At 52.2% G+C, this 22,580-nt stretch overlaps 1 protein-coding gene across 1 annotated transcript in view; it reads left to right on the top strand.

The window, feature by feature from the left end:
• Positions 1-1,837: 1,837 nt before the first annotated feature.
• OPRD1 (opioid receptor delta 1) overlaps positions 1,838-22,580 on the top strand; it is a 39,790-nt gene continuing 19,047 nt past the window's right edge. Inside the window, exon 1 of the mRNA XM_023634919.2 lies at positions 1,838-2,283. Coding sequence (XP_023490687.1) covers positions 2,057-2,283 — 227 coding nt within the window. The 5' untranslated portion in view covers positions 1,838-2,056. The remainder of the gene's footprint in view (positions 2,284-22,580) is intronic.

Raw genomic sequence — 22,580 nt, 5'->3', positions numbered from 1 at the left:
AGGGGCATCTGGTCCAGTTGGTGGAGGGAGGGGCAGTCAGTGAAGCTTTCATGGAGGAAGTGCTATTTAAGCTGAAACTTGAAGGATGAATAGCCTTGAGCCTGGGGAAGTGGCTGAGCCTTCTAAGTGGAAGAGAGTGTGCAAGTGTCCTGAGGTAGGAAAAAAATAGGGTTGTTGGAGGGGGTCAGAACTCTAATAAAGTAGCCCTGCTTCCTGTCCAATTCCTCCCCACCCCCACCCCTGCACCAGAAAAATCTCTGAATAGGCCCTTTGGGACAGGAGAGAGTGCTTTGGCATCACATGTGACCACAGAGCAAAAGTCGCCTGTCTGATGAGTCCTTAGATGGCTGAGTGGGAAAGCCTTGGGGTGGGGAGTCTGCTATAGCTGGTAAAGGGGCTCGGATAGAAGCTGGGAGGGGCAAAGAGAATGGGGAGGAAGGTGAACTTGGGAAACCCGGCTTTGTTCTTTCCGGGAAAGTGTAAGAGCCTTGCACATAGATGGAGGACTCAAGTCAGAGAGTGATATGAGGGAGGGGTCCTTGCCCAGCCATGCTCAAGGCCAAGAGCATCACCCCAGAGCCTAGAGCTCGGGAACCCCAATGCTGGTCCATTCCATTCTCCCCTGGGGCCTTTATTTATCCAACCAGTATTTCCTGAGCGCCCACTGTGACCCCAGCCCTCTACCAGGTGCAGGGGGCAACCAGGCCTGGCCTCCCCAGGGAGGAAACAACCTCAGATAGAAATAATTTCCATCTGGGATAATTTAGTGCCTAGCCGAGTCTTCTCGTCTGCAAAACGGGGATACTGACAATAGAACGTGCTCCAAAGTGCTGACGCCGGGATAAAGCAGTTATCACAGCGCCTGCAGCAGAGTAAGGGTTGGTAGAGAGAGTGTTCTGGGAAGGACAGGAGCCCCAGGATGGAGGATGGCTCTTGGTCTAGGCTGGTCAGGCTCGGGAGAGGGTGTGGGAAGTGCTCCCCTTCCATCTGCTCCTAGGCAGCCAGAGTGATCCTTAAGGTGGTCTCTGAGACCCTGCCGGCCCCCTCATCCCATTCTTCCCACACTGCTCCCTGCTTCTCGTCTTCCCCGCCTCCCTTTAGTCCCTCTGACCACAAAGTCTTCGCACATGTGGTTCCTTTGGAATGCTCTTTTCTTGTTTCTTCCCTGAGTTAGTTCCTCCCCAAACTTCACCTTTCGCTCTCCTCGGTGTGTAACTCTGCCTTCATGAGTGTGGTCTTAGGACAGATGTCTCTCCTCCACGGGGCTGAAAGCCCCAGGAAGCAGGGGCTGCATCCAGCTCTGTGCACTAGCGGATCCCCGGGAGTACCTGGCTCTTCTCTTTGGTACCCAAAAAATATCTACTGAGTGAATGAGTGGGGTGCAAGAAAACTATGGATAATAACGGTTATTTTCGGAACACTTTACTGTGTGCCCAGCCCTGAGCTACGTTCTTCACTCGCATCTTTTTATTTAATCTCCCCAACAACCCTGTGAGGGAGGTGGTGCCATTATCCTCCTTTTACAGAAGAGGAAAATGAAGTTGAGAGAGGTTAAGGGACCTGCTCAAGGTCATCTGTTCGTTAGCGCAGAGGCGAGAGGCAGGATTCCCATCCAGATTCTTGTCACTCCAGAGCGGCCAAGAGGTGGGGAGGCGAGTCGCGGCCGGGGTAGGGTGGGGGTGCACCCGAGCCTGCGGAGCATCCCTCGGAGGGAGAGGGAAGCCTCCGGCCCAGCTCCGAGCCGGTGGTGCAGCGCCCGCCCCCGGTCGCGGGCGCAGACTGGCGGCCGCCTCCGGGCCACGTGGTGCGCGCGGCGGGCGCGTCCGAGGAGCCGGCAGCGGCTCCCGGCTCAGAGCGCTCCGGGGCAGGAGAGCGGGCGGGCGCCGGGCGCGGGGCCGGGGCGGGCGGCGAGGCAGGCGGAGGCGGCGCGGGGGAAGCGCGGCGGCCGGGGGCTGCAGTTGGCGGCGTCGGGGCCACGGCCTCGGGCCTCGGCGCGCCGTTCGCACCAGGTCTCTGCGCCCAGGGCGCACGGTGGGGAGGGACGCCCCTGGCCACCATGGAGTCGGCCCCCTCCACTGATGCCGAGCTGCAGCCCCCGCTCCTCGCCAACGCGTCGGACGCCTTCCCCAGCGTCTTCCCCAGCGCGGGCGCCAATGCGTCGGGGCCGCCGGGCGCACGGAGCGCCTCGTCCCTCGCCCTGGCCATCGCCATCACTGCGCTCTATTCGGCCGTGTGCGCCGTGGGGCTGCTGGGCAACGTGCTTGTCATGTTCGGCATCGTCCGGTGAGTCCGCTGCGGGCTGGCGCCACGGGCCTGGGCTGCGGAGTGAGCGTGGGGACCGAGGACTTGGGACGCTGACCTCGGTCGGACCCTGGACTCCCCGGGCCTCGGCACCTCGTGCAGGAGACGCCGGGGACCCAGCCGGGAGACCGCTTCCCTTGAGAGGAGGACTGGAATGTGTGTGTGTGTGTGTGTATGTGTGTGAGTGTGAGTGTGTGTGTGTGTGTGTGTGTTTTAGTTAACATTTGATCATCTGTTGTCATCCCCTTGTTTCTGCATCAGGCTGTGTGGGACAGTTTGGCGACAGTTTGCATGTCTGTCACAGTTTGTGAGTGGGTGATTCTGTTTGTGACAGTACTAATGCATGTTTAGACTTCTGAAGACCTCGTAGGGGTGGGCATTGATGCCCGAGGTGCCACGGGCCTCTGGGGAGATGGCTGCCTGTGGGCTGTCTATGCAGGTGCCGGCACAGGAGAGTGTGTGTGTCTGCACCATGCTGTGGGGGCACTTACCAAGTCACATTTGGTGATCATCTGTCGGGGTCCCTATGTTGATGTGTGCTTGTCCCACACTGTCAGTTTGTGATTCTCTCGGAGAACATGACAATGTGACCACGTTATTGTCAAACCCCAGAACCCCTAGGGGGAGGAGACCATCCAGAGTGGCTTTGGACACTGGTGTCCGTGCACCTGTGTGTGCGTTTGCTAATGGAGAGCTCATGGTTCCTGGGTACAGTGGGCAATGGCTGTGGGCGGGCCAGCTCTCTGCTTCCTTCCCTAGGGGCCATCTGGTCCGGAGCTCTGGATGTGATTCAGAGAGGCCTTGATCCTCCTCACAAATGCCCCCTCATTTTCTCCTCCTCTCCTCTCACAGTCCTTTTTTCTGCCAAAGGCAGCAGTGGTTCCTTTGGGCTGGAGTGGAGTTTATGCTTTCACCTTAGGAAGTGAAGTTCTCTTCTTGATCTCTGTGCACGGTGCTGGGACCTTCTCAGAGGGTCTAACACATCATCAGCTTGCCCCGAGGCAGCCTTCCTGATCAGCTCTGCCAGCTCAGACATGGGCAAAAAGAATTGAAAGGAAACTTGTATCCTATGATAACAAAGATGTTGATGTTTACTGTTACTTGGAAATGAGTCATCCATGCTGGTTTACTGCGAGCACAGTCCTTAACCTCTCTGGGCTGTGGTGCCACCAGGCAGGGCAGAGGGCAGATTGTGGACTCAGAGGTTGGAGATGTGAACTGTGGTCTCAGCCCTGTCCCTGATGCCCGTCACACCAGGGGCCCCATTCCTCCTGCCCCCCCCATCTGCCTCAGTTTCCCTGTCTGAAGAATAGAGACACAGTCTCAATCGGGAGTATGAATTCCAGAGGATGAGGTCTCTGCAGGGCAGAGAGTAGCGCATTGGAGCGTTGGAGGGGGTGTGTGGGTGTTGAGGGAGCTTTGGCTTCGACGATCTCTGCGGAGACCTTTTCTCCTCCAGGAGGAGTGGAGGGCATGAGAATTTCTGCGCCTTCAGTGACTCATCACCAGCTGCAGTGGGAAGATGCCCCTGGGCGCAGGCAGGGTGGATCTTTGCTTCACGTTTTTGTCAATGACTCTCTCCACTCTGCCTTCGGACGTAGTGCAGGCTTTAGAGTCGGGCGGATCTGAGTATCGGTCCCAGCTCTGCCGCGAACTGGCTCCTGGACTTGGGTGAATCCCTTAGCCTCTCTGAGCCTCAGTCTCTTCCTCTGTAGAATGGGGTACTAATAGAACCTTCTTCAACAGGGTTTTTGAGAGGTGTCAATGAGTGAGCATATCTAACGCAGCTGGCCTGGTGCCTGGACCCAATAAATGGAAGCTGCCTGTGTGATGAAGAGGAGGAATTTTCCAGATCCTTCAGAATCCAGTGCCTATTAAAGAAGGGAGTGAGGGAAGCGCTTGTCCTAAGGGGGGCCTGAGAGCAGCTCTGAGAGGTCCAGCTTCCTGGCACTGTGCTCTCGAGGGAAACCCTGTGAGCCCCCGCGGTCCCCACACTGCTAAGACATTTCCTGGGCCAACCATCTGGGTGATAACTGTATGTCTGGGTCTCAGTGATTTAATCCTTGTCTACAGCCCCGTGGGATGGGCACGAGAATCCTCAGCATCATCACCTCTGTTTACAGGTGAGGAATCTGTAGTTCTGAGAGAGAGGCAAGGTGACTTGTTCTCCTAAGGTCCCACGACTAGCCCTAGACCCGGAGCTAGACGCCTGGTCTTGTGACTCCAAATCCAGAACTTTTTCCAGGGCTGCCTGGGGTAGGGGACAGTCACAGGATTGCATGGAGGGAGGGGGCGGAATCCTGTCTGTCCTCTTGTCCTAGAATCCTCAGAGAATGATGGAGACATGGACCCTACACGTTCCTCGGCCCATGTAGTTTAGGCTGCTCTCCTTGGGGAAGGTGGAATGAGGGGGGCTGGTTCCCCACTGACAGGGAGGCTAAGGACAGGGCAGCTGCTGGGGCTCAGCTTCTGCTGGCAAAGTCCCCAGGGCAGTGGGGAGAGGGGAACCCAGGATGGAGAAAAGTCCCTGGTCTAGCTAGTTCTCTGGCACCCTGTGCGAGGCCTGGCACAACCAATAAGTGAGTCAGTTGATTGGTTGAATGGCTGACTGACTGAATGAATGAAGGAGTGCCGCCTGTGGGTCCTGAGCTTAGGCAGCTTGGGGGGCAGGGAAAGGTTTGCCAGGGAAGATCCAGAGGACCCTCGTGGCAGGTAAACGGGGCATATAGTGGCAGACTGGGGCTCTGAAGTCACATCCCAGTTCAAATCCTGAGTTCAAAGCCACTTTTTTGCTGTGTATTTGAGCTGGTGCCTTTACTTCTCTGAAGCTCCTTTCTCCACCTGTAAAGTGGGAAGAACAACAGTGCATCTGGGGTTGTGGGATTAAATGAGATAGCGCGTTGTATCTGAGGTTTTTAAGTCCTTTGAGAACAGGGAGGGTCTCTGTGTGAAGGAATGAAAAGAATTAGCTCATTCAGGAAGATTCTATGGGTGCACTGTGCTAGATGCTGACATGAGGAAATGGTGAGGAGGAAAATGCACCATCCCTGCCCTTGTGGGGCTTAGGGTCTGGTGGGAGAAGTAGACATGCATCAGCTGGTCACCCAACAAACTTCAGTTTGTAGTTGTGCTGAGGGCTTTCGCAGAGTGTATGAGGGCTTTCGGATCCCATGATTCGGGGAGGGCCTCAGGTGGTCAGGGAGTTCAAGGAGGCCTCTGAGGAGCTGAAGGATGAGGAGGGGGTAACTAAGTAAAAAGCTGACGAGTCTGTGATGAGAAGCGTGACACAGGAGAGGCTGAAAAAAACAACTCAGGCATCTCAGAATCCCAGATCATGAAACACTCTCCGTTCTCTCCTCCCCCGCACTCTGACCCTCTCCCACTCCATGGACCCGCCTGAGAAGCCCACTCATCCTTCCGGATGCTTGAGAGGGGCTGCTGGATATTGTACTCTTAGCAAACAGCCTGTGATTCCAGAAGCTTCCATGAAGTGTGAGCAGGATTTTTCGGGACATCTGGTCCCCAGGCAGAGCATCACTTCCTACTCTTGCAGTGTGAGTTCCGCCAGCGTCGTGACTTGGGGGGGTCCACAGAGCTGGACAATCTATCCTCCTGGGTGGAGTTGTGCCCTGAGCAGGGCATCTCAGAGTTCCCATTGGAGCCCTCTAGGCAGGGTGGAGTGCGAAGGGCTTAGCAGACCCCGCCATCTCTGATAGGTGACCCCATCTTTGCTCTCCATGGCCTAGAACTTCCTGGTTTGCCTGCCCCAGAATCCAGGTAGGAGAATGGAGTCGATGCTCTTCCACCTGGCCTCTTGTCTGTTCCACAACCTGCCCTGTCTCCCTGCCTCCACCTCTCCCTAATCCGGGTTCCAGCAGGTTCGTACTCTGCTGCGTCTTTTACCCCCGCCCCCGCCCCCCCCCGCCCCCTGCCTCTTCATGACTCTCTTTCAGGCTGTGTGCTGCTCTGCGCCTTGGTCTCTCTCTCTGCCCATGTCTCTTCTGACTCTGCTCCTTGGATCAAATGCTGCCTCTGCCGCCTCCTAAGATCTTTAGCAAGTTGGGTTGCCACTCTGCACCTCAGTTTCTTCGTCTGTACTAGGTGGATCATAGTACCTGCCTCATAGGCAGCCTTGCCCTAAAGATTGGATAAGAGGATGTTGGTAAAGCATCGCGCGCCCTCCCATCCCAGGTGACTGCAGCACAGAGCAGGAGGGGAGGTTGAGCCAGAGAGCATGCACTGGGGCGGGTCACAACAGGTGGATGAGGGGTTCTGGTTGCCCCTCTGTCAACTGCTGAGGTGCCAGGGGTCACTGGAACAGGCGCTCACATGTCGACTTTGCAGGATTGGGAGCTCTGAGTCCCCCTCTTGATTTCAGAGGCCCAACATGAGCGCCGTGTCTTTTGCCTCCCTTCCCTCTCTTGGGGCCCACGGACCCAGGGCCCCTAGGCCAGGAGAGGTCCCAGTGAGGTGACACAGTGCAGTGGTAAAGGTCACCGCTGGGAGTCAGGCAGCGCCAGGTCTCCATCCTGGCTCGATCACATCTTATGGTGGCTTTGGGCAAACAGCTTGACTTCCCTGAGCCTCATTTCTGCATTTGTAAAGTTGTGGTGATCAGGACAGGTTATTGAGAGGATCAAATGAGGCCATGCGTAGGAAGCCTCAATACACACTGTGATTTACCAGCACCCCTGAAGCTGCTCCAGGCGGCAGAGCGGGTGGCTGAGGCCTGACTGTCTGCCTTTTCCACCTTGGGCCCTTTCCCGCTTCCTGCATCGTCTGCACATTTACTCATTCGACAAGCATTTGCTGAGGCTGACCTCTGCCAGACCCATCCAGCCTCAGTTCCCACTGCCCAGACCCTTAGCTTAAGCCTCAGCATGGCCTCTGGCTCCTAACGCAGCCATGCCCCTTAGGACCCCCTGGTTAGTTACAGCTCCAAGGACAATTGCAGCTTCCTGGAGCCGTGGGCGTCCAGGGGAGGCACCAGACGGAGCCAGAGGAGGTGACACCTGGGCTGAGTCGTGACAGGGGATCAGCAGTTGGCTACATGGAGAGGTGGGGGCAGAGCATTACAGGCAGAGGGAACAGCATGAGCAGAGAAAGGTGCAGCAGACAATGGAGAGCCGCAGAGGAGAGGGAAGTTCACCATGGCTGAGCTGAGAGTGCCAGGGGCTGGGTGGCTGTGAGGATGGAGAGGCTGCAGGGACAAAAGCGGGATAGGCCCTGGAGGCAGGTGTCCTCCTCAGCAGGGTTGCCAGGGTGCCTGCTGTGTGCAGGCTTTGGCTAGGCCCTGGAGCCAGTGATGAATCCACCGACTACAGTCTGTGCCTTCCAGAACTCTCGGTGAGGTGCAAGCGTTAGGGGACCTCCATGGACCAGCCCCAGGCAATTGGAAGGAGTCGTTCTGGTGGGGAGTGGGGGGAGGGAGGACTGAGGAGGGGCCTGGAGACAGGCCCGCATGGCTGTGTCAGGGGCCAGAGGCCCCTCACGGTGAGGCTTGAGTCGCAAGTCTGGACAGTGGGAGCTGAGGCCGCACAGGCTCTCGGGTCCCGGGTAAGGTACGACAGCCGTGCTGGGAAATGAGGGAGTTTTGGGTCACCATGGGGAAGAGGACTTTGGAGCAATCTGTGCGGAATGGTGTTCAAGAGGAGGAATTTGGTGTCAGTGGGGGTGGGGTGGGATCGGGGGTGGAGGGGAAGGGCCTCAGTGTGGGAAACCAGAGAGGCCAGTTTGGGGCAATGGAAGAGAGCCATGTGACCTTGGATGGGTCTCTGAAACTCTGGCCTCAGTTGTCCCCTTTCCAAACTAGAGTGCTGTTGGACCTACAAGGAGGCAGGAGGCTGCGCCCCATGAGCTCTGGGGAGGCTGAGCAGGGAGAGCAAGTCACAGCCTGGCTGGAGTTCCTGCCGCACCTCCTGGCCTCGCCCCAGAGCCTACCACTTCCCAGGTCTCGGGTTCATTCCCTGGGGAGTGCGTGTGACTCACAGACACATGGGGGTGAGTCCAGAGGAGTCTCTGAGGGCACTAAGGAGGCTCTCCTGAGCTTCGGCCATGTCCCAGAGGCTTCTCTGAGCCGCCGGACAGCCCTGCAGTGGCGGCTGTAGATTCTCGTTTATGGATGAGGATGGGAAGGCTCTGCCTCAGACAGACAGAGGAGCCTCTCCCCTCTAGAAAGGTACAAATCCAGGTCTTTCTGACTCCAGAAGCACTCTGTGCCGGCTCTGCCACTCTGTCCACAAGGCCCGTGGGGAGTAGGGGCGAGCGCTGGGGATGTCGAGCTAGAGAAGAGACGAACAGAGCTGGGGAGGAGGGCAGGTTGCTGTGAGCAAACCCCTGAGGCCTCTGTGTGGGGTGACAGCAGTTGAGAGCCCCGATGACAGAGCTGGACTGCCCTGGGGTCACATCCTAGCTGAGCCATTTACTGAGAGAGTGAGCCTGGGTAATACATGCACAACCTCTCTGAGCCTCAGTCTTCTCATCTGTGAGATGGGAGTAGCATTAGACCCTCCTAGGGTGCTTATGAGAAGTTCATGGCCCGTGACATGAAGGACGTCAGCGTAGAACCAGGCATTTGGTACGTACTCAGTAAAGGTTTTCTATCGTTGTGACTATTTAGAAGAGGGAAGAGACTTGCTTCTCATTCATTTGAACCACATTTATTGAGCCCCAAAGGAACTAGAGTTATTGGGTTGATGCTATAGGGAAGCTTTATCAGCTCAATATTAGAAATTTCCTTTTACAATAAAGTTAATACAGTAGTTATTTCAGACAATATGGAGAAGTTTAAGCAGAGACAGACATTACCCATAATCCCACCATAAAGAGAAAAGCTCTGTCATTTTGGTCTATTTCCTTCCCATCTCTTTCTACGCCTCTCTCTGTCTCTTTCTGTGTATATATGTGTGTGTGTGTGTTTTAATGACATCACGATCACTCTATATTGAAAAATGATCACATTATGTATAATATTTTGTAAGATGCCTTTTCACATAACATTGTATCATTAGCGTGTTCTCATATTATCAAACATTCTTTTAAAACATGATTTTTTGATGGCTGCAGGGCATGAATGTGTTCTCTTTTGGGGAGACTTATGGTATTTCCCATATTATGCCAATCTAAATAACGCATCTGTGAACATTCTTGAACACTTACGTTTGTGCCCATCTCCTATTGTTTCTATAAGGAATTTCCCGCCAGTCAAAGCTCTCCAAGAAGGTATGGGCTGCTGTGTAATGTAGGGAGCTTCCCATCACTGAGGGTCTGCGAGAGGACACTGGAAAAGCACTGGGTGGAGGTTTGGCACTGGAGATTCGGGTGGAGAAAAATTAAAACAAACACAATTTCAGGCCCCTCTCACTGCAGCTGAGATTTGAAGAAAAATGCTTCTCAGACGCTATGATCTCAGATTCCTCTTCTCCCCTTCCTGGCGGATGGTGCCTGGACTCCGAGAGGAAGCGGGCCATGCAAGGGCAAGGCCTGATTTCATTAACCTCGGCTTCCTGGGACCTCTAAATCCAATTGGTTACCCAGACATCATAGCATGCACAGGAAGAGGGATGATGGCGGGAGAGAGCAGAGAGCCTGGCCTAAATGAGCTGTTTACCATCGTGCGGGCTGCAGCAGCCCCATTACTAGCTGGGGGACATGGGGTGGATGGGGTGCCTGGGTCGTGTCCTACTGATTTATAGCTCCCAGTGCAGCTTCAGAAATCAGCCCCTTTGTCCCTGGCGGGGGTGGATGTGTGCAGAAAGAATCGCGGCTTTTGTAGCTTTTGGAGTCTTTCTTGATAAGTGGAAAGATCTCCAACTTCAAAGTCCTGTGAGGTCAGAGAGCTCCAGTCAATAAACGCAACACAGTGAGAGGCGGAAACAGACTGCCTGCCTCCCCTGCAGGAGGGACCTTTTCACCGAGGCGTGGAATTTTGGATCATGGATGATGATTCTTTACCGAACCCTAGTTTTGTTGCAGTCCCTCTGCTTAGAGATGGATACATATATCATCCCGTTTAATCCTCACAGACCCATGGGATGTGAGTGTTGTGGCCCCCATTTTGTATATGAGGAAACCTGAGGCACAGAGAAGTGATCAGGCATCCTCGGAGTCCTGGAGTCTGACTAAAATCAGGTCGTTCTGATCTCAGAGCCCGCACTCTCAACCATTGCCCTGTCCTCTGCGACCCTCTATGTCAAGTTCAGCCCCTCTGATTTACAAGTGAGGAAACTGAGGCCTGGAGAGGTTCTGTGTCTTTTGAGTTAGTGGCCAAGGCAGGACTGGAGCTTGCCTTTCCTAATCCCTTACCTCCTCTTCTTGCGTCTCTTTCCACACTTGGGATTACCTGGGCTAAGGGAGAGCCAGTGGCTGGAAATAGCAATCGATGGGAGCGTGAGAAGTGGGTTCCTGTACAGGGCAGCCAGGCCTAGGGGCCGCTGACCACACCTAACAGGCCTGAAGAACCCCAAGTTTCCTGGGGGGGCGCCAGCAGCTGTCGAGGCAGCCACATCCTTCGGGGCAGAGAGATGGGAGTTCAAATCCAGGTCTGCTTCTTGCTGGCCCTCCACCCCGGCTCACCCCACCAAGTCAGTGTTCCCATCTGTGAAATGGGGATGATAGAAAAACACCTCCATGGCAGAGTTGTGACAAACATACATTCAGCAGCCCCTCCTAAGACGCAGTTCTAGGGGCAAGGCCTGCAACAGCAACCACGACACAGTGCCTGCCCTCACGGAGCTGACCAGTCTAGAGGGGAGAAGACAGCCGATAACAAAGAGAGGTAAAGCCGGGGCTCTGGCCGTGAAGTGAACTAAAACAGGCCTGAGAGACGGTGGTGGGGCTGCAGTTGTGTCTGGGGAGGTCAGGGAGGAGGAGACAACTAAGCAGAGGTCTGTTCCTGGGTGGAAGTGTTGTAGGCGGAGGGAGCAGTGAGGGCAAAGGTGACGGGAGATGACGGACGGCCTCAGCGCAGGGCCTGGCCCACACAGGAAGTCGTTGGTGATCATGATGCCTTTTGGCTTGTTGCCCAGCGCTTGGGCACCAGCCGCAGGAATTATGCCAAGGGAGACAAACTGCTTCTCCCGGGCAGCCCAGAGGCCCCTGCAGGACAGACGGACATAATCTCTTTCTCTTAATTACAAAAGCTCATCCTCCAGAAGTGCTAGGAAATGCATCTAATGATTTTCCATTCCTCCCTGGGGGAGGGAGCAGAGCCCCACATGTGGCCAGAGGGCTGTCCTGCTGGGAGGGGCAGGTAGCACAAGACACTCCCTCTACTTGCTCAGGCCTTGTCATCCCAGATGAGAGAGGGTTCAACAGCAAAGCACAGCGGATTGGCTCCGCAGGACTTCACACCAAAAATAGAACCACTGACCTTTCTTGAGTGCTGACAAGGTGGCCAGCTGTGTGCCGAGCACCTCACGTGTATGATCTCGTTTAATTCTCCCAACTCTGTGAAGTTGGTATCACATTTCTCTGCACTTGACAGATGAGGACACTGAGGCTCAGAGATGATAATTCACTTGCCCAGAGCCACAGTTGGTAAATGGCCATTGAACCGAGGCCCCCTTGACTCCCAGAGCCCACGTGTGCCAAGTGTCCATGAAGCAATGTCCGTGAAAAGGTCGAACGTGTGATCCCCCCGATTTCAACTGTGGAGAAATGACTTCTGTGAGCCAGGGATTGGGAGATTGATTTGTAAAGTTATTAAAATAATAAATTATTAATAAATAAAACAAAAGTGAGGGGCCAGCCCCGTGGCTGAGTGGTTAAGTTCATGCGCTCCACTTTGGTGACCCAAATGGTTCGAATCCTGGCTGTGGACATGGCACCGCTTATCAGGCCATGCTGAGGTGGCATCCCACATGCCACAACTAGAAGGATCCACAACTAAAAATACACAACTGTGTACTGGGGGGCTTTGGGGAGAAGGAAAAAAAAGCAGAAGAAAACAAAGGTGAAACTCTGCTGTGTGTCAGGCAGAGGGAGATGTAACAAGTAATACAGCATGGCGGACGGCCTTGAGCTGGGAAGCGTGGCTCTTCAGAACTCCTGACTTTGGGTCGAGCCTCTGTCCACGCTGCACTCCTGGACAAACACTCTTCTCTTGGCGTCACGGTTTCCTTCTGTGGACACAATGGCAATCTGTTGATACCCACTTCCCGGGGTGGGTGTGAGCCAAAAGAGAGAATGTATGCGAATGCTCTGCACGGGGCCTGCCTTGCCCATTGTCCTCAAAGAGTGTCCCTCGGCAGGGGGACAGGTTAGGCAAACTGTGTGGCATCCACACAGTGGTCACTAGGAATGATAAACTTCTGGGCAATAGTTTTACATGGAATTGTGGGATTGCAGTATTTACTTGGCGATGGTAGGGACTCAAAATAATCAAGAATCTGCCAATTGCAACGGTGGCAAAAATGAGCATGTGCCAGGGCTGACCCGGTGGTTGAATTCACCTGCTTCGCTCCTGCAGCCCGGGTTTCACAGGTTCGAATCCCGAGTGCAGACCTACACACCACTCATCAAGCCGTGCTGTGGCAGCGTCCCATATACAAAGTAGAGGAAGACTGGCAACGGATGTTAGCTCAGAGACAATCTTCCTCACACACACAGGAAAAAGAGCGTGTGCCTTGGTATTATTACACAGCTTCATACAGGAGACCTGACATACAGAATCACTTCATCTCTGCAACACTTCCAGGAGGTAGGAACGAACAATTCAATGAACCTGTTTTACAGATGAAGAAGCTGAGGCTCAGGGATGTAAGACTTTTGCCAAGGTTAGTGAGTGTGTGACTGCAGGGCCTGCCCCCTCTCCATTCATCACGCTGCCTCTCGTCACGTTTGAGCCCTGCAACAACCCAACGTGGTGGTTGTCGTTGCCCTTTTCTGGGTGAGGAGACCGTGTGGCTCCCTGGCACCAACCTTAGCCTGGAACACAGGCTTTCGAGTCTGTATCAGTGAGTCCTGCCGGAAAAAAAGAACCAGTAGGACATATTTCGAGGAATTGGCTCACGCGGTTGTGGGTCTGGCTCAGCGAGTCTGAAATTTCCACGGCAGGCTGGGAACTCTCAGGCGGGAGCTGATGCTCCAGTTCACGTTTCTTCTTCCTCTGGGAGACCTCAGTTCTGCTTTTAAGACTGACCCTCATTGTCAAGGATAGTCTCCTTTACTTAAAGTCAACTGGTTGTGGGTGTTAACCACCTCTACAAAATCCCTTCACAGCGACACCTAGATTACCGTTTGATTAAATGACCGGGTAGAGCCTAGCCAAGCTGACACATGAAACTAACCAGCACGGGGTGAGACAGACCCAGGCTTGAGTCCTGGTACTACAATCTATAGGCTGTGTGACCTTAGGCAAGTTTCTCTGCCTCTCTGAGCCTCGGCCCCCTCGTCTGCCAAATTCTGTGCTCGTGCTTACCACAGTCATTTGTTGTGAGAATTCAATGCAGTGATGTAAATCTAGTGCCTGTCACATAGAGAGAGAGGAGACACACCCAAAAATAGCTGGTCATGAAGCAGTGTTTTCTAATCGTAGTGTAATTGCTTGTTCCTGGGTTTGCCTTCTTTTTTTGTGCTGGTTGCTCCTGGAGGGCAGGAGTGGTGTCCCATTCATCTTCTATCCTTGGCTCAATCCTTGACTCTAAGGAGGCATCACTAAGTATTTCTTAAATGTCTAGTTGGCACTTTGTTGATGAGATTCTCTCTGTGGAGTTGGGGCCTATGATAAAAATCCCCCGACTATGAGACAAGAGGGAGATAAGATGTGCAGGGACCTGAGGCTTCTGTTCCCTTAGAGCAACCCCTTGCCCTTCAGCTTAGAAAACCTTTCCTCCAGGCAGCCTTCTCTGATGCCCCCAGGCCAGTGGATACTCTGTGTTCCCACAGTGTCCTGGGTGTCCCCCATCAGAGCAGGGGCCATACACTTTTTCATCTGATCGCTCATTTCTCTCTCTCCCTGAAAGAGGGGATGTGGGGTGTGGGGAGTGCCCTTTGTTCATAGCTGGAGCTCCAGCCTTGGGTCTGATACTCAGGCGTGTGTCAGGGGGTGTTTATAGGAGGGATGTGTCCTATTTCCAGAGACCCATGGGCTGACACGCCACACTTGAGGAACTCCGCTGTCTTGGGGCCTCTGTTGTGTCTGGCTGCCCCATTCCTGGTCAGCCATCTTTAAGCCAGAAGCAGAGCCAGGGTGATGCAGAAGAGCTTCTCTTCCTTGGCTTCTGTGAGCATATTGCGGTTCTTGAACTGGACTGAACGAGGCATCTGCCCTGTTTATTGCTGAGCACGACCTGGCCGGCCTCCCCACTCGCGTTCAACTCAGGGGCCCTACGGTTCCATGTTCCAGTCCTCCATCTTCTCCTGTGACATGCTCACTGGGCCTCGTTATAATTAACCACTTTCCTTTCTCAGGCTTTGCCAAAACTGAGACAGCTAATTAATTTCTGGCCCCTCGCCATTGCTGTTAAATGTTGGGCAGGGACGCTGCTCACAGCCCTTGCTGCCCAGCTGGAAGAGCAACCACCCTTTGTCTGCAAATAGAGGGAGCCCCAGCTGGACCCCGGCTGGCTGGCAGTTGCTTTATTCAAGCTGTTTGTTCCCCACAGTGGGCAGAGCCTTTGTGATCACTGCTATAGCTGTGTCTTGGTTTCCTCATTTGTAAAACAAAGGGATTGAACTTGGCACACAGGGAGAAGAAGACGGGGTAGAGGTTAGGCATGTGGGTTCTGGAGTCAGAGGGACCTACGGTCTGACTCAGGCCCTGACACTCCTAGCTGTGGGACTTTTGGTGAGTTGCTTCACCCCTCTGAACCTCAACATTCCTCACCTGTGAAATGGGGATGATCATGCTCACCTCCAGTGGTGGTTGCACAGGTTCGGTGGAACAGTGAACACACACGTGGCACGTACTTAGCAGGCAGCTGGCACACAGTGAGAGCTCAGTGAATCCTCTCGCCAGCCATCTTTCCTTCCAGTGCTAACATTCTATCTTCCTGATGAAAAAAGTCCTTTTGGTGGGAGAGCTGGGGAGTGGAGCAATTTTAACAGACATTGCTTCTACGTTTTAGGCCATGGCTGGTGAGACTATTCACCCCTCTGTATTCGTTTCCCAGGGCTGCCGTAACAAATGACCATAACCTGGGTGACTTAAGACAACAGAAACAGATCCTTCACAGTGCCGGGGGCGAGAGTCCGCAGTCAAGCGGGGCCGCGCTCCCTCTGGAGGAATCCTTCTTTGCGTGCCTCCTGGCGGTTGCCGGCCATCCTTGGCATACCTGGGGCTTGCAGCTGCATCCCTCCAATTTTTGCCTCTGTTTGCACATGGCTGTGTTCCCTCTGTGTCTGTCTCTGTGTCCCTTCTTATAAGGACACCAGTCATATTGGATTTAGGGCCCACCCGAATCTAGTATGACCTCCTCTTAATGAATTATATCTACAAAGACACTATTTCCAAATAAGATCACATTCTGGGGTTCCAGGTGGACATGAATTTGGGGGTACCTATTCGACCCAGCATTCTCCAAGGCTCACATTCCTCCTCTGTATGAGGATGGTGATAGTAGCAATTTCATAGGGTTGTCAGAGAGATTAAGTGAGCTAATCTATGTCAATGTCATGATAGAATTCAATGGACTGTGTCAGGCCCACATAAGCACTGAGTCAGTGTGTCTGCCGTGATAGAGATGGTGGTGAAGATGATGACAGTGATGGGGACGGTTCCATCCATGGACCCACAGTACATTGGTTAATCACTGGACACAGGGACCTAGAACGTAGGCATCTACTAAGAGCCCAGGAATTCTGAAGCCTTGGACAAGAGCGCCCGTTCCCCTTTGACCTCAGCCACCTTGAACTCTCCGCTGAGGCTTAGCTCCTGGGAGGGCGGCTTGGAGAAGTAGAAAGAACTTGGTCTCCCAGAAGTCCGGAGAATTGATATTCTGTGTAACCTCGTGCAACTGCCTTTCCCTCTCCAGGCCTTAGTTTCCCCATCTACAAAGTGGGAGAGGAGGTTTGAACTCGGTGTTACAGATCAGAGCCTCTCCCAGTGCTGAAGTTGCACCCCAAAGGTGGCAGGTTACCAAGGGCCAGCAAGGGAGTCAGGAGCCTGGGACTCCCAGGGCAGCTCACCAGGTGTCCTTCTGGGCCCGTTTTCCTCATCTGGACAAGAAAAGAAGCTGCTATGATATGAGTGTGTCAGGCAGTGTGCTGGGGACTTTATAGGTGTGAACTCGATATTCACCACACCTTCAAGAGGTAGGAACGTTATACCAGTTCGCAGAGGAGCAAGCTGAGTCTCAGAGAAGTTAGAACTCACTCAGGGCCATACAGGTAGTTAGAGGCCGAGCCGGGGCTTACATCTAGGTGTGCCTGGAGCCAAAGCGCGTGGTTCTCCCTGGGCTGCACTTTCACTGTATCGGTTTGCTAGGGCTGGTAACCCATCGCCACAAACCTGAGGGCTTAGAACAACAGCAATTTATTCTTTCACAGGTCTGGAGGCCGGAAGTCCAAAAAGTGTCTGCAGGGCTGCACTCCCTCTGAAGGCTCTTGGGGGGAATCCTTCCTTGCCTCTTCCAGCTTCTGGAATTCCAGCCATGCCTTGGCTTGTGGCTGCATCGCTCCAATCTCTGCTTCCATCTTCACACAGCCTTCTCCTCTTCTCCCTGTGTGTCTCTGACAAGGACACTTGTCATTGGAGTTAGGGTCCACCCAGATAACCCCAGATGGTCTCATCTGGAGATCCTTAGCTTAATTACATCCATAAATCCCTTTTTGCCAAATAAGGCCATATTCACAGGTACTGGGGGTTGAGAAGTGGACTTGTCTTTTTAGGGGCTGCCATTCAACCCACTGCAGTTGTTAAAGCCTTGGTGACAGCACCTGCTGAGTCCCTGGCCCACGAGGTGGAGGTGCACGGAGCAGGGAATTTCTGGAGAGGTTTAGAAGTAGAAGGAGATGAACAAAGTTGTGAGCTGGGGAGCCCAATCTGGGGGGCTTGTGTGACAGGGATGTGGCTTAAGCTGATGTCCCACCAGCAGTGATGCCACCGAAGTAAGAAATACGTGAGAACTACATCTGGGTGTGGGTGGATGCAGCCACCGCAGGGCAGAAACCTGGAAACTTGCCCATGGAGGCCAGCCCTTCCTGTAGTGGCATATGTCCTCATTAATGGATTCGAGGTTATAGATCCCATAGAAGATGGATTTGGCCTTGCTTACTTGTCTGGAGAGATGGCAGAAGGCCAGGCCTGAGGACCACTTGTGTGCCTGCGACGTGATTTACCTGTGTCATCTGGGGCCCTCCATTAACCTAAGAGGGTGGTATCATCTTGTCTCAGATAATTACATTCATGAATGCATGAGGACAGACTGAGATGGGTGCTCCAAGGAATGGCCACGTGGTGCTATGAAGGCAGCTGAGCAACCAGCCATAACAGCTAACACATGCTGAGCACTTTCTTGTATTAATGCAGGTCTCACCACAGCTGGATGAGGGGTGTACTGTTAATATCTGCACTTTCCAACACATAGAAGGAAAAAGGGTTAGGTTTGGATTCTGTGATTCCGTGAGCAGAACCAGAAAAAAAGTGCCTAGTGAGAAGGAGGCAGTCTTTAGCTAAAAAAAAAAAAAAATTTCCTTACTCTGTGCGTTGTCGCAACAGCGGGATGGATTGTGCCCACAGGTGGTGACTTCCCTGTCTCTGGACATACTCAAGCAGAAACTGCAAAGCCATTTGTCTGGAGTGCCATAGAGGGAATGCCCTCACCGTGAAGCTTCCTTCTAGCTCTGAGATTCTAGGAATTTCTCCTAAGGTGACCATCAGGTAGCTGTGTGCACAAAGATGTTTATCACAGCATTATTTATAATAACAAAAAGCAGAAACAACCTCCATGTCTTTCAGTAGGGGATTTACTAAGGCGTTTTAGTATCCTGGAGACTGGATCCAGCCTGCAGTCTGTTCTTGTGTGGTCCTTGAACTAAAAATAGTTTTTATACTTTTAAAGGGTGGAAAAAAACCCCAAGAATATATGACAGAGACCTTCTGAGACCTAGGAAGCCTGAAATATTTACTCTCTGGCTCTTTACAGAAAGTTTGTTGCGCTTTGGACTAGAATAACAATCAGTCACCAAAAATTATATTAATTGTGTCTATGGATATAGAATGATGGTCACAGCATATTTTTGAGAGAAAGAAACAGGTTATATAAGTTTTAGAGCAAGATCTCATTTCTGTATATAAAACAGGGTACGTGCATTTGCATGTTGTCTAAAATGGAGGTCTATAACATTAATGGTGGCTTTTAAACTTTATTAAATGATTTGTATTGTTTGAACATTTTATAGTGAGCAGCTGTCATTTTTGAGATCTCAAAAAGCATTTGGGAATAAAATTAATTCTAAATACTCCAGCAATCCACACTGTTTGGGACCAAATGAGTTTTTTTTTTTTTTTTAAAGATTTTATTTTTTCCTTTTTCTCCCCAAAGCCCCCCGGTACATAGTTGTGTATTCTTCGTTGTGGGTTCTTCTAGTTGTGGCATGTGGGACGCTGCCTCAGCGTGGTTTGATGAGCAGTGCCATGTCCGCGCCCAGGATTCGAACCAACGAAACACTGGGCCGCCTGCAGCAGAGCGCGCGGACTTAACCACTTGGCCACGGGGCCAGCCCCTGAGTTTTCTTTTTTAATGAGGTACAAATGACACACAGTTGTATATTAGTTTCAAGTGTACAACAGTGGTTCAACATTTGTGTACATTGTGAAATGGTCACTACAATAAGTCTGTCACCTGACAAAGTTAATACAGTATTATTGACTGCATTCCCCGCGCTGTACGTTATATCCCCATGACATTTATTTTGTGATTGGAAGTTTGTACCTCTGAATCCCCTTCAACCGTTTGCCTCTCCCCTAACCGCCCCTCCCCTCTGGCAGTCACCGATCTGTTCTCTGTATCTCTGAGTCTGGGTTTTGTTTAGTTTTTGTTATTTGTTTTGCTTTTTAGATTCTACATATAGGTGAAATCATGCATTTGTCTTTCTCTGTCTGACCTGTTTCACTTAGCATGATACCCCTCCATGTTGTATATATATATACACCACATCTTATTTCTTAATCCATTCATCCATCGATGGCCACTTAGGTTGTTTCCATATCTTGGCCCTTGTAAATAGTGCTGCGATGAACATGGGGATACAGACAGCTTTTCGAGTTAGTGTTTTCATTTCCTTTGGATATGTTCCCAGAAGAGGAATTGATGGATCAAATGGTAGCTCTATTTATAACTTTTTGAGGAAGCTTCCTACTGTTTTCCACAGTGGCTGCACCAATTTACATTCCCACCAACAGCGCACGAGGGTTCCCTTTTCTCCACATCCTCACCACTTTCCACTTGTTATCTCTTGTCTTTTTGATAATAGCCGTTCTGACAGTGTGAGGTGGTATCTCATTGTGGTTTTGATTTGCATTTCCCTGATGATTAGTGATGCTGAGTATCTTTCATGTGCCATCTGTATATCTTCTTAGGAAAAATGTCTGTTCAAGTCCTGTGCCCGTGTTTTAATTGGATTGCTTGTTTTGCTATTAAGTTGCAAGACCAAATGAGTTTTGATCTAGGCTGAAGCCATTTTGTTTGATTTGGTTCCTGAGGTGCCACAAGACCCATCAGTCTGAGGCTTGGTGCTCTTTCCTTGTTGCTGTGGTTTTTGTTTGCAGGTCTCTTGCCCTGCTTGGATCTCCAGGGGCTGTTGTGCGTAAGTGGGGAAAAGAACCTGCTCAGTTTAGTTAAAAACAAATTAACTACTTTGGATAAATAATCTGACAACATTTCCCTTTACCACGCAGAGTGAGTCCCTTCAGATTCAGGGAAAACAGGGTCAAGCCCAAGTGTCCTTCAGGGGACCTGGGTTGGTCCGGGTTGAGGATAGAAGGGAGGAGGAGAGGAAGGAAGAGAGGAGAGAGGGAGGGAGGCAGGAGGAGTCCCATCTGAGCTCTTTGCTTTGTGGCTGGTAACTTCCAAGGACCAGGGCACTTGACTCTGTCCCACAGGGAGTCCTCCTGTGAACGCTGTGTCCCCTCTGTAGGGCATGAAGGGACAAGGTTCCTGACTGAAGGATGTCCCAGTCTAGCGTGGAAGACAGACACGTCAACGTTCATGCATTCGCCAAATGTTTTCAGCACCTGCTTTGTGCTAGGCGCTGCTGTAGGTTCTAGGCACATAGTGGTGACCAAGATGAACGCCATGCCTTTGGGGAGTTTGTATTTTAATCCTCAAAGAGAATATGTGAGGGGTGCATGGAGTACTTTGGGTCCACGGGAGAAGCTGAAACCGAAGTCAAGAGGAGGGCATCTCCGCTCAGCCTCTTTCTGACTCTGCAACCTTGGGAAGTTGCTTTGCTGCTCTCTATACGTTGGGAGTAATACATCTATCCATCTTCTAGAGGTGTTGGGAGGATTAAATGATGTAAAATGCTTTCCCAATGCCTGGCACACAGTCACTGTGCAACAAATGTTTATCATCTCTTAAAAAACAAACCAAACACCTGTGTAAGGGATATTTAGTCAAGCCTGAGCTAGACCTGGCACATAGGTGTTGTCCATTTACTGGTACCGCCCCCTTGTGACCACAGGTGTATGTTTTGTTCTGAACCCACCTCTCCCCCTTCCTTTCTCTTCTGGGCTCCATCCTTGTGCCTGGACGTTGTTCTCGTGTTTATAAGTCTGCTCTCCCCGACCCGACCCGGACTGTGAGCAGATGGTCTCCAAACCGCCGGACCATAGCAGGATGAGAAATGTCAGAAACAGATGAATGCCTTGGAGCCAGCCGCCTCTGGACCGGTCGACTCCATTTGGGCCTGGCCTCCAGACTGGGCCCCTCCACACGGCCCGTGTTTGATAAGCTAATGCAAGTGGCAAGGAGGCTGGGGGACAGTGAACAGCGAAGGCCAGACCTGAGTGGTTATGAGGGTGGACTCTGGGAACCGGATCTAAGTTTGAATCCTGTCACTGTCACTTCCTGGCTGCATGTCTTTGGGTGAGCCATCTAAGAATGGGGACCTTCTACAGATGGTATTAGCACTCAGGGTTACAGCGAGGATGAAATGAAATCACGCATTTGCTGCTTTGGGCATAGTGCCTGGCCCATGAAAGAAAAGACACTCAGACAATTTGCTTAAAGAAAACGAACAACCCACGCAAAGCTGTCAGGCCAGTCCCATCGAGGCCATGTTCAAAGGAGGGAACGGTTTAGCCTTCTTCTGGGGGCCAGGCATTAGGATGTCAGCCCATGTACCAGCTGCCCTGGGTTCGCCTGGGGGAGAAAATTCTTACTAGAAGCTTCCTTGTCAGCCGGGAAGTCCAGCTCTCCAGAGGTCCAGGAGTGTGTGTGGATTTAACGTGGCCTTGGCCATGCTTCAGTCACAGAGCACGCCCCAACGCCATCAAATTGGAAGAAAATTAATAGAGGTGCTGGTGCCCTTCCCCGCCAGTGGGGCTTGTTTGACAGACGATGGAATGGGTTTAGGGCTCTGAAAGGAACGTGCTCAGCCGCTCGGTGCTTCGTGATAAAGGAAGCTCACGGGGGACTGAGAAGGATGGTTGGGAGCAAATTCGCCGACAGCTGCGTAATTCAAGATGAGCCAATGGGGATTTTGACTTAGAAATAAATCGAAGGGTTTCTCAAGGCATCTCAGAGTCAACAGAGGTTCAGCCAGAGCTTACTGTCCTCCCCTCCAGGGTGGGGTCCAGTGGTGAGGACTGAACCCTCTGAGAAAAAAGCCGAAAAATATCAGGAGAAAAAGTCCCCAAAGGACTGCCGGTTCTTGTCTACGTGCTGGCCAGCAAGCTAGATGCTTTCGTATGTGTTGGCTCCTAAAGAAGCGTGATTATTCTGAAATTACCAATGAGGAAACAGTTTCAGAGAGGTGAAGTAATTTATCCAAGATCACACAGCTAAGTCTGCTGAGGAGCCAAGATCTGACTGGCTCTCAAGGATTCCCTCACAGCACTCACTAGCTTAGAAAATAGACACAGAGATAGCACTTGATTATCTACAACTTCTTTTTTTAGTGTGGTAAAATACACATAATGGGGTCAGCCCTGTGGCTGAGTGGTTAAGTTCGTGCGCTCCGCTTTGGCGGCCCAGGGTTCGGATCCTGGGTGGAGACATGGCACCGCTCATCAGGCCATGCTGAGGCAGCGTCCCACATGCCACAACTAGAAGGACCCACAACTAAAATATACCACTATGTACTGGGGGGATTTGGGGAGAAAAAAGCAGGGAAAA

Source organism: Equus caballus, chromosome 2 (genome assembly GCF_041296265.1).
Source record: "Equus caballus isolate H_3958 breed thoroughbred chromosome 2, TB-T2T, whole genome shotgun sequence".
Lineage (NCBI taxonomy): Eukaryota > Metazoa > Chordata > Mammalia > Perissodactyla > Equidae > Equus > Equus caballus.
Note: the sequence above shows the minus strand (reverse complement) of the source record. Positions and strands in the feature narration are given on the sequence as shown.